The 12,721-nt window shown below is 43.0% G+C and overlaps 1 protein-coding gene across 2 annotated transcripts in view; it reads right to left on the bottom strand.

Moving 5' to 3' along the window:
• Nucleotides 1-12,721, bottom strand: part of rpap1 (RNA polymerase II associated protein 1) — a 187,923-nt gene that overhangs the window by 31,543 nt on the left and 143,659 nt on the right. For both annotated transcript variants that reach the window (XM_072265242.1, XM_072265252.1), the window contains one exon: nt 8,452-8,628. In XM_072265242.1, the coding sequence (XP_072121343.1) occupies nt 8,452-8,628 (177 nt within the window). The remainder of the gene's footprint in view (nt 1-8,451; nt 8,629-12,721) is intronic.

Raw genomic sequence — 12,721 nt, 5'->3', positions numbered from 1 at the left:
ATATTGACCTAAAAGATTGCAAGTAATAATTCTGAGATATGTGTAAAGAACAAGGGATTATAAGGTGACATCCAGTCAATGAAAAGACACAGCAGACCAGAGTCGCTGGAATCTGGAGCATAAAACAAACACTGAATGAACTGTCAGACTGGACTCCAGATGAAGAATCTCAACCCAAATTATCACGGTCCATTTCTCTCCAGAGATGATGCTTGATCTGCTGAGTTCCTCCAGCAGTTTGTTTTTTTAGCTCCTTTTAAAACAAAACTCACAGCAGAAAAATGCAGAATGCTGAAGACGTGAGTGTGAATGGAGTAGAGGATGTTTTCTGGCAAACAACAATATGCATTTAGATAGTGCTTTCAAGGTGCATTATAATTAGACAAATCCTGACACCAAGTCATGGCAAATGGTATCTTAGTTCAGGTGTCAAAATAGCCCGGTCAAAGAGGTAAAAAAAAAAAAATTAAGGGGAGCCTTGATCAAGGTGGAGTGTTCTGGTGAGAGAGGGATGGCGGTGGACATGGTGGAGTTCCAGAGTCGATGACATAGATAGACAAGGTGTGGCTGTAACTCGAGGAGAACCTGAAGGCTTGCACTCCTATGCAATTAAGGATGAAAACTCACGAGTGAGGCCCCGAAGCCTTCAAAGATTAAAATCTAATCTCCAGGATATTTTCAAAAACCAGAAGAGAAATCACTAGGCGGTGATTTGGCGATTTGAGGGTGATCATTACAGCAGTTGGTGTTGCTCCGATTGTCAGAAAGTGGATCTATTCCCATTGAAAAATGGGAATTGGCAGCAAATCTTGTCTCGTGGATGCTGTATCATTAAATTCATTCAAATGAGTGCTGGACTGGTTTCTGTGGCGACAGAGGTCATCTCTTAGGTCAGTAATTCAGTGTCAAGGTCACTTCCTGAATTCCTTCTGATGATCTAGATGGATTTGATAGGAACCGCACATTATGTGCTTTTAAATCAATCAGTGTGCATATATTGTGTCACAACCGAGTGGTACATGAAAGGAGGCTTGTTACTCGTCTTCCCTCTGAATTCCCATCAACCTTTATGACTCAGAATTACTGACCTAAGAGGCGACCTCCGTCTTCACTGAAACCTGCCCAGCACTCACATGAAGGGGGTGAATTTAATGATTCAGCATTCAGCACACAAGATTGTTGGCAATTACCATTTTTCAATGGGAACAGATCCACTTTCTGACAATCAGAGCAACATAAACTGCTCTAACAACCATCCTACAATCACATCCACATCCTCCTCCTGCTCCCAAGGTGCAGTAATGCAACATATTACTACTCCTTGGGGGCAGGAGATGAATGAATGCCATAAACCCTATCAACTTTCAGACGTATGCAATGAAAGACTGATTACTTCCTGTTTGCAAAGAAACTAACACTTGAACAGCTGAATCACCACAGAATTTATCATTTGCATATTTTATTCCATATTTTCTCTCCTTCCAGTGGTAGAGTCATGTACCAGAGTCTGTTTTCAATCAACCACCTTATACTCATCCTGCACTATTCTCTCCTTATGAAATCCTTCTCCTCACCTCCAGATTCCACGACTCACTGGCGCACTAGACTCAATTGACTTGCAAACGCACGTTTTTAGAACGTCTGAGGAAGCTGAAACAGCCAGGGAAGGAATCCATAGTCATCAAGTCATACCACACAGAAACAGGCCCTTGAGCCTGCCTTCTTTGTGTTGACCACCAAGCACCCACCTATACTAATCTCATGTAGCAGCGCTTAGTCCAATGTTGGAGAAGGCTCTCCCTGTTAGTTGTAGCATGCTGTGTGCACTTTGGGTGCTGTCTGAGCAGATGGCAGTCAGTTCTGAAGCTGACCAGTCTGGTCACCTGATGCCATCAGGGTGTTCCTCTGCACAGCCTAAAGAAAGTCACTTGCACTTAGACTGTTCCATAATGATTGATGGTTGTACCCTCAATAATTGATCATTGATGATTGAATGGTCAAGGCAAATGTGGAAGGCGAGTGCAAGCTGCCTGCCTTTTGATCGCTGGGGACAGTTCTACGACCCGAGAGGAGAAAGCCCACAGTTGTGTCCAGAGAACATTACCCAGGTTTTCTGCATTTTGGATATGGACTTGGACTATAGACTTTCTCCTTTCAGTTTTATAGTTTTTATATTCTTGTGTGGGGGTGAGGGATGAAATGCCTGTTCAATTTTTGTTTGTTATTTTGTGCAGGGAGGGGATGACTTGGGGTTGATGATCATGCTGCTATTCTTTTTCTTTCTTGGTTTTGTGGCTATCTAGAGAAGAACATTTTCAGAGTTGTATAATAAATTAACCTATGAACCTTTTGAACTTCAATTTACTTTGATACAGAGGAAAATGAATATTGCACAGTGCGACATTATTAGGCACATTTGGGAATCCAGAAAAACAGCACACACACTGATATGAACAGGGTATGGCAGTCTCTACTACACATCCAGTAATATTCCCCAGATTAAACTTTTTTTGTGCATCAACTCCACCACCCTGCCTCTCAAGTACTCAAAGGGAACTTACACAACTGTTCTTTTTTATTGTATTTCTTTTTTTAGTACTCAGGACATAAGGTGCAATCTGCCCAGAGTCTTTGCTGACGCACCAAAGCAGACTCATCAATCCCATTCCTTACTTACTTCCCTATTACCTATTCCCTCTTAAAACCATCAACTCCAACACACAATTCTGCTAAGACCACGTTCCCCCATTACGTGCCATGTCATGTATTGTGGGCAGTCATGCTCTTTCCATGCCCATGATTGCTCTTGGCAAATTTTTATACAGAAGTGGTTTGCTAATGCCTTCTTCTAGGCAGTGTCTTTACAAGATGGGTGACTGCAGCATTATCAATACTCTTCAGAGATTGTCTGCCTGGCACTAGTGGTCACATAACCAGGACTTGTCACATGCACCAGCTGCTCCTACAATCATCCACCACCAGCTCCCATGGCTTCAAGTGACCCTGATCAGGGGCTAAGCAGATGCTACACCTTGCCCAAGGGTGACCTGTAGGCTGGCGGAGGGAAGGAGTGCCTTACACTTTCTTTGTAAGAGACAGATCCCCATCTTCCACCAATACCTACCCACCCAATAAGGGATAATTTACAAGAATCAACTGACCTACCAAACAGCACATCTCTAGAACGTTCTTGGAAACCACAGCAGTTGAGGGAAACGTGCGTACTCCACAGAGACGGCACAAAGTTCAGGAATGAACCCTGATGGCAGGACTTATGTAGCACAGCATTATTCCATGGTACTAACTTCTGCTGGGCAATGAGACCCAATCATCAGCCTTCCACCAGTACTCTGCCCAACAATAACACTCAAGTGATAGACTGCAAACTTTCGTTGCGCTCGTGTCTTGCCTTCATGCTCAATTACACCCAGTCTTGAAGTGTCTTTGATTTAAAATGATCAAATCATCTTATATCTCAATCAACCCTATTGATGTAACCCCCACCATACCCATGCACCAACCAAGGTCTCTGCCTTCTTTCACCTTTGCCCCCCCCCCCACACCGCCCACTGCCCCTATCTTTCCTCCTTCATCCCTATCTGGAGCCATGCATCCTGCTGCCTAATTGTAAGCTCTGCAGTTCCTTCCAAAAACATCGCTGCCTTCTTCGTTGAGGTGATATTAAAATCTACCCCTTTGACAAAACATCTTGTCACCTCCATGAGTATCTCTTCATGCAGCTTACAACAAAATTGTGCAGTGACATCCCCAGGATGCGTCACCAAGTTAAGATGTTATGTAGATGATTATAGTTGCTGCTGATTGGGACGGACCCACCGTAATCCTCATACTCTCATTATATTTGGGCTCTCCATTGTAAGGACATAACATGACAAATTCAGACCAATCTCGTAACACTTTTGTTTTGCTGTACTTCTTGGTGGCCTTGGAATCAAGACAATAGCCTGTCGAGTACGAGCTTGGAACAGGGCTATTGCCTTTGCCATCCACCTATTGCCAATAAACGGAGGGAGAACGAAGGACACAGGAAGAAAAACTAATCAGATATGTGGTTAGCCGTACATATGCAGTCAGCATCAGATCTGACAAATGCTCAAGGTGTTTACAAAGAAATGTTAATAACAACAAAATTCAGAAAAACACTTCCCTGCACGAGGCAGAAAAAGAAACAAATGCACCATAAAGTACTTGCCACAGGACATTACTAAGTCCTCGCAATTAAAGTTTTGAAATATAGTCATTATATTTTTGTACAAAGTACTGCAATCAGAAAGATCCCGCAAACAGCAATGTGACAATGACAGGATAATCTATTTCTGGGTTGTTAATTAAGTGTTAAACACTAGTCAGAACCAACAATCAAGGATAGAGGGACTAGGCGAGGAAGTATGGGGAAAAGGAGGGTTCTAGTGAGGGAGTGACTTGACTTTCCTTTATGGTAGTGCTGTGAGATTCGTCAGCCAAAGACAGTTATGTGGAGCCTTGGTGTAACATGTCATAGCATCACAGGACAAACAGTTATGTTTTTTAATCTGCCACATTCACTACCTTGAGAAAGACAATCCAGCAAGCCATCATCACATTATTGGTGCATATGGGTCAAGACACATGTCATTATCAAAAGAGTGGAAAAAAATAAAAAATTACATCAAACACATTAAAAAAGAAAGAAACCTTTTAAATTTTAAAAAAACTGGGTCAGGTCGCAGATCTCTCAGTGGGTGAGCATCTGGGGGACAGCGACCACCGCTCCCTGGCCTTTAACATTATCACGGAAAAGGACAGAATCAGAGAGGGCAGGAAAATTTTTAATTGGGGAAGGGCAAATTATGAGGCTATACGGCTTGAACTTGCGGGTGTGAACTGGGATGATGTTTTTGCAGGGAAATGTACGAAGGACATGTGGTCAATATTTAGGGATCTCTTGCAGGATGTTAGGGATAAATTTGTCCCGGTGAGGAAGATAAAGAATGGTAGGGTGAAGGAACCATATGAGGTGGAAAATCTAGTCAGGTGGAAGAAGGCAGCATACATGAGGTTTAGGAAGCACGAATCAGATAGGTCTATTGAGGAATATAAGGTAGCAAGAAAGAAGCTTAAGAAGGGGCTGAGAAGAGCAAGAAGGGGGCATGAGAAGGGTAAAGGAAAACCCTAAGGCATTCTACAATTATGTGAAGAACAAAAGGACAACAGGAGAGAAGATAGGACCGATTAGAGTTAAAGGTGAGAAGATGTGCCTGGAGGCTGTGGATGAGTGAGGACCTCAATGAATACTTCTCTTCGGTATTCACCAATGAGAGGGAACTTGATGATGGTGAGGACAATATGAGTGAGGTTGATGTTCTGGAGCATGTTGATATTAAGGGAGAGGAGGTGCTGGAGTTGCTAAAATACATTAGGACGGATAAATCCCCGGGGCCTGACAGAATATTCCCCAGGCTGCTTCACAAGTCAAGGAAAGAGATTGCTGCGCCTCTGGTTACGATCTTTATGTCCTCGTTGTCCACGGGAATGGTACCGGAGGATTGCAGGGAGGCGAATGTTGTCCCCTTGTTCAAAAAAGGTAGTAGGGATAGTCCGGTTAATTATAGACCACTGAGCCTTACGTCTGTGGTGGGAAAGCTGTTGGAAAAGATCCTGAGAGATCTATGGGCATTTAGAGAATCATGGTCTGATCAGGGACAGTCAGCATGGCTTTGTGAAGGGCAGATCGTGTCTAACAAGCCTGATAAAGTTCTTTGAGGAGGTGACCAGGCATATAGATGAGGGTAGTGCAGTGGATGTCATCTATATAGATTTTAGTAAGGCATTTGATAAGGTTCCACACGGTAGGCGTATTCAGAAAGTCAGAAGGCATGGGATCCAGAGAAGTTTGGCCAGGTAGATTCAGAATTGGCTTGTCTGCAGAAGGCAGAGAGTCATGGTGGAGGGAGTACATTCAGATTGGAGGATTGTGACTAGTGGTGTCTCACAAGGATCAGTTCTGGGACCTCTACTTTTCGTGATTTTTATTAACGACCTGGATGTGGGGGTAGAAGGGTGGGTTGGCAAGTTTGCAGACAACACAAAGGTTGGTGGTGTTGTAGACAGTGTAGAGGATTGTTAAAGATTGCAGAGAGACATTGATAGGATGCAGAAGTGGGCTGAGAAGTGGCAGATGGAGTTCAACCCAGAGAAGTGTGAGGTGGTACACTTTGGAAGGACAAACTCCAAGGCAGAGTACAAAGTAAATGGCAGGATACTTGGTAGTGTGGAGGAGCAGAGGGATCTCGGGGTACATGTCCACAGATCCCTAAAAGTTGCCTCACAGGTAGATAGGGTAGTTAAGAAAGCTTATGGGGTGTTAGCTTTCATAAGTCGAGGGATAGAGTTTAAGAGTCGCGAAGTAATGATGCAGCTCTATAAAACTGGTTAGGCCACACTTGGAGTAATGTGTCCAGTTCTGGTTGCCTCACTATGGGAAGGATGAGGATGCATTGGAAAGGGTACGGAAGAGATTTATCAGGATGCTGCCTAGTTTAGAGAGTATGGATTATGATCAGAGATTAAGGGAGCTAGGGCTTTACTCTTTGGAGAAGGAGGATGAGAGGAGACATGATAGAGGTACCACTGCTCAATACAAGAGGACATGGCTTTAAGTTAAGGGGTGGGAAGTTCAAGAGGGCGATTGGAGGAAGGTTTTTTACTCAGAGAGTGGTTGGTGTGTGGAATGCACTGCCTAAGTCAGTGGTGGAGGCAGATACAGTAGTGAAATTTAAGAGACTACTAGGCAGGTATATGGAGGAATTTAAGGTGGGGGGTTATATGGGAGGCAGGGTTTGAGGGTTAGCACAACATTGTGGGCCAAAGGGCCTGTACTGTGCTGTACTATTTTTTATATATATATGTTTAGTTTCATTGTGTCATTGCAATGGCATTCTTTAGAATACAGTCACAGGGATGTTTGGATGAGCATACTCATTCGGTGCCAGAATTTGTTCAGTATTTTTTTTCTCCAGTATTTTTCTTTTGAGCTAAAGTGGCTCTCCCTTGAGATATAACACACCAACCACTAGCTTACTCAAGTGGCCATCTACTATGGAAGCACCATAGAACTAATTTCACCCTCAGAACTTTTTCCTTCTCTTGTAGCAATGGTATTTGTGCCACTCTGATCATCTCAATGCAAAATTGGACACAACCTGCCCTGTCCAAAAACGATACGACTGAGATCTTGAAACTGCATGTCAAGACTGCAACTTCCATGCTCTGAATGTCGAGAAGCCATAGTAATTGAGTGGTACGTTATCTCTAATCCAACGTGCTGTAGGAGCTTTTAAAGCAATACACCATTTAATTTCTGCTTTGTAGTTATTCAATTGCATCAGCTATTTCTCCACCTCAGTTCCTGCTTGGGTTGGGGAGGTTTTTCTTGCTTTGTTCAGGTTTACCCTCCCAAAAGAGTAATTATAAATGGAAAGCAGGACATCACTGAAGACTTTACCTCATGTGGTTTCGCTTAAGGCTATGGAATTTGGGACAAACTAAAAGCTGGAAAGAGAACGGGGAAATTTATGAGAATGTTGCTAGGACTCGAGGGACTGAGTAATGAAGAGAGGTTGAGCAGGTTGGGACCTTCTTCATTAGAATAGAGAAGAATGAGGGGTGATCTTAAGAAGTGTATAAAATTATGAGAGGCATTGATAGGGTCCCAGGATTGGGGAATCAAGAACTAGAGGGCACAGGTTTAAGATGAAAGGGGAGACATTTGAAAAGTTATAAGGAAAGACTGAATAGGTTGGGACTGTATTCTTTAGAACATAGAAGACTGAGAGGAGATTTGATAGAGGTATACAAAATTATGAGGTGTACAGATCGGGTAAATGCAAGCAGGCTTTTTCCACTGAGTGTGGGTGGGACTACAACCAGAGGTCATGGGTTAGGATGAAAGGTGAAACGTTTAAGGGGAACACAAGAGGGAATTTCTTCACTCAGAAGGTGGTGAGAGTGTGCAATGAGCTGCTGGCACAAGTGGTGCATGCAAGCTCAATTTCAATGTTTAAGAGAAGTTTGGATAGGTACATGGACAGTTGGGATATGAGGGCTATGGTCCCGGTGCAGGTCGATGGGAGAAGGCAATTTAAATAGTTTAGGCATGGACTAGATGGGCCGAAGGGCCTGCTTCTGTGCTGTCCATCTCTATGACTCTGTGGAAACTTTTCAGAGGGTGGTCAGTAGATGGAATAACCATCTACAGAAAGCTTCTGAGGCAGGTATAGTAACAATATTTAAAAAGAACTTGGAAAAATTAGAGGGATATAGGCCCAAATGTGGGCAACTACGAGTTAAATGGGAGAAATAGGGGGACTGAAACAAAAATCTATCCCTTTTGATTCTAAAATGCTCAGTTCCCCTTCTAACAATTGTGTTAATAGCCAGAAGAAATTGTACCTCGTCAACTGCCTCCTGTGAGAAGATGAAGCTGTTGACTTGAGCAATGGCCACCACGTAGAGCACAGGACACCAGCTGAAGCGTAGGGTGGCAGTCACCAAGGTCTTGAAATACTGGCGCAGCAGATCCAACGAAGACTCCATGGGATGGGTGTAATTTTCCAAGGGGATCGGCAGCTGCTCCAAGACAGAAAAGATTGCAAAGTGTGAAAGCACTGACAGGATACCTTCATCCTCAGTGACTTAGGGAACTCACCTATGACCTCAGAGTTTACTGATGTATCATAGACCTTTGTCCAGAAGAATCTCAATTTTAAAGTTTGTCTTATCCACACCCTCATCATTCTCAATCTCCTCTCAAAACTTGGAGCTCGTCAATGTTGGTCTCTTGCGTAAACTATTATTTGCCTTTTTATTCAAACTATGCCTGGACTCCTGGTTCTGGACTTCCACTGTTAATCCTCTCAGCTGCTCTGTCTTTCTCTTCTGCATCAGTCCTTTAAAACTGCCTCCTTTTCAAGTGTTGTATCTGCTGACTTGATATATTTCTACATGGTTTGCTGTCAACATTGTTGAATTACGCTCAGGATACTTTATGCTTCAAGGCAATTTGTTTTGTCACTCTATATAGAATCACACAGTATAGAAAACAACTTTTCATCCCACTAGACCAATGTTAAAGTCTTCGAAAATATTGTTTTTCTATTACTGTCTTGTTTTTATCTACCGCTTTATTTAATTGCCTGAGAGGAAGCCAAACAGAGTTTCATTGTACCCATGTATAATGACAATAAAGATCATTCAATTCAATTCCAAATTCAATCATTCAATTCAAATCTAGCTTCTGTCGCATTCTTCCCTCCTCCATCTGCCTTTTACTCCCCCCACCCCACTTGGCTCTACCTATCACTTGCTGGTTATTGGTCCACCCCTTCTGTTCATGTCTTTTTGCCTCTCTCCCCTCTACTGTCAGTCCAGATGGACAGTCAACTGTCCATTTCTCCCACTACAGGTACAGCTCGACCTGCTGAGTTCCTCCAGCAGCTCATTGTTTTTAACCCACATTCCAGCATCTGTACTCATGTCTTTGTCTTTACCTCACAGTCCATTATATTCCCCTTTGGAATTCAGAATTGAATCTGCCTTCAGATACTACGTGCTTGAGGAATGGTGACTCAGGAGAACAGCTGGCCATTTGGCGAAATGAAAATCACAAGAGAAAATACTGATGGGGCGAGTTTAAAGACTACACAGTTAGAAAGGATATTAAACAAGAAACTAGGAGCAATGGCATTGAAGTAATCATGGGATGAAGGCAAGCATGCTACGTAACTTCTTTACCAGACCATCTACACTGCTGTGCAAAAGTCACATATACTAGCTAGGGTGTCTGAAACTTCTGCACAGTACCACTGGAATTTTATGTATTGCACTGTACTGCTGCCACAAAAAAAATGATGACATATGTTCGTGATGATAAACCTGATTCTGATATGGGTCTCTACTGTGGACTGAGAGTGGGAAGAGAGCAGGGAGAGGCAAATCATGGTTGGGGAAACAGGAAGACATAAGGGAGGGAGCGAAAAGGACCGAAGAGACATTCTGTAATGATCAATAAACAATTGTTTGGAATGACGTGACCTTGGCTGGTGTCTCAGGGCTGGGTGTGTCTACATTCATGTCATCCCCCACCCCGGCATAACCATATAACAATTACAGCACGGAAACAGGCCATCTCGGCCCTTCTAGTCCGTGCCGAACTCTTACCCTATCCTAGTCCCACCGACCTGCACTCAGCCCATAACCCTCCATTCCTTTCCTGTCCATGTATCTATCCAATTTAACTTTAAATGACAACATAGAACCTGCTTCAACCACTTCTGCTGGAAGCTCATTCCACACAGCTACCACTCTCTGAGTAAAGAAGTTCCCCCTCATGTTACCTCTAAACTTTTGTTCTCTCTCAACCCATGTCCTCTTGTTTGAATCTTCCCCACTCTCAATGGAAAAAGTCTAACCACATCAACTCTATCTATCCCCCTCATAATTTTAAACACCTCTATCAAGTCCCCCGTCAACCTTCTACACTCCAAGGAATAAAGACCTAACTTGTTCAACCTTTCTCTGTAACTTAGGAGATGAAACCCAGGCAACACTTTAGTAAACCTCATCTGTACTCTCTCAATTTTATTGACATCTTTCCTATAATTCGGTGACCAGAACTATACACAATACTCCAGATTTGGCCTTACCAATGCCTTATACAAATTCAACATTACATCCCAACTCCTATACTCAATGCCCTGATTAATAAAGGCCAGCAAACCAAAAGTTTTCTTCACCACCCTATCCACATGAGATTTCATCTTCAGAGAACTATGCACCATTATTCCTAGATTCCTCTGTTCTACAGCATTCTTTAATGCCTTACCATTTACCAAGTATGTCCTATTTTGATTAGTTCTACCAAAATGTAGCACCTCACATTTTTCAGCATTAAACTCCATCTGCCATCTTGCAGCCCACTCTTCTAACTGTCCTAAATCTCTCTGCAAGTTTTGAAAACCTACCTCATCATCTACGACTCCACCTATCTTAGTACTATCTGCATACTTACTAATCCAATTTACCACCCCATCATCCAGATCATTAATATATATGACAAACAACATTAGACACAGTACAGATCCCTGAGGCACACCGCTACACACCGTCCTCCAATCTGACACACAGTTATCCACCACTACTCTCTGGCATCTCCCATCTAGCCATCTACTTCCATATTAATGCTTAACGATTGAACCTTCCTAACTAACCTTCCGTGTGGAACTTCGTCAAAGGCCTCACTGAAGTCCATATAGACAACATCCACCATTTTACCCTCAACAACTTTCTTAGTAACCTCATCAAAAAATTCAGTAAGATTTGTCAAACATGACCTTCCACGCACAAATCCATATGTGCCTAAGACTCTTGCATAGTACTGTATTTTCAGGGAGCTATGGACTTGCACCCCAGGATCTCTCTGCACATCAATGCTCCTAAGGGTTCTGCCATGTATTGTGTACTTTCCTCTTGCAATCGACTCTCAAAGTGCAACACCTCACACTTGTCCAGATTAAATTCTTTCTATTTCTCTGCTCAAATTTTCAAATGGTTTACATCTTGTACCTTTTGACAACCTTCCTCATAATACTCAACATCACCACTTCTTGTGCTGTCTGCAAACTTACTAATCAGCCAATCAACATTTTCATCCAAGTCATTAATAGACCTCATAAACAATGGAGGCCCCAGCATTAATCACAGTGGAACACCTCTGGCTACAGACCTCCAGTCGGAATACACCTCTTCCCCACTAACCTCTGAATTCTACAGTCAGGTCAAATCTGAATCCTGTCTGCCAAATGACCATGGATCTCATGCAAGATGATTTTATGGCGATTTAATTGAAGAATAGCACCTAATATCAGCAAGAAAATGCAAATATACACTCATTCCAATTTGTCTGAATGATTTACCTGTGGCTTCCAAACAGCATTAAAATTATGGCGGTGGTGGTGCATCATGCCACTTGTGTACTGAATGAAACCCCTCCAAATCATTTCACACAAACTCAGAGCTACTGCAAGAAGACTTCTATCTCTGGACTGTATTGAAACCAGTGTCCAACCCACTCTGTTGTGCTGTGCTGGCAAGTCAATCCAATCCCTAACAGTGGTAACACAATGTTAAGCCATCATTGGTTGTACTGCCAACTTTCTCTACTCATTTTGGACCGCACCCAGGATGCAAAATGCAGAAATTGTTGGAAATAATCAGGTCAGGCAGCATCTGTGGAAAGCAAAGCCATTAAGGTTTCAAGTCCAGGATCTTTTGTCAGTTCTGACATGGGAACCAACCTGAAATATTAAACATTAAAGAGAATTGTGGACACAGCTCAGACTCCCCTCTACGAGCTCTGTCTATACATCTCACTGCCTCAGTAGGGCAGCGGCATAATCAAAGACCCCGCCCACACTGGACATACTCTCTTCTCCTCTCTCTCATCAGGCAGAAGCCTGAGAACACATTACATAGAAACATAGAAAATAGGTGCAGGAGTAGGCCATTCGGCCCTTCGAGCCTGCACCGCCATTCAGTATGATCATGGCTGATCATCCAACTCAGATCCCTGAACCTGCCTTCTCTCCATACCCCCTGATCCCTTTAGCCACAAGGGCCACATCTAACTCCCTCTTAAATATAGCCAATGAACTGGCCTCAACTG

Source organism: Mobula birostris, chromosome 1, assembly GCF_030028105.1.
Source record: "Mobula birostris isolate sMobBir1 chromosome 1, sMobBir1.hap1, whole genome shotgun sequence".
Classification (NCBI taxonomy): Eukaryota; Metazoa; Chordata; class Chondrichthyes; order Myliobatiformes; family Myliobatidae; genus Mobula; species Mobula birostris.
Note: the sequence above shows the minus strand (reverse complement) of the source record. Positions and strands in the feature narration are given on the sequence as shown.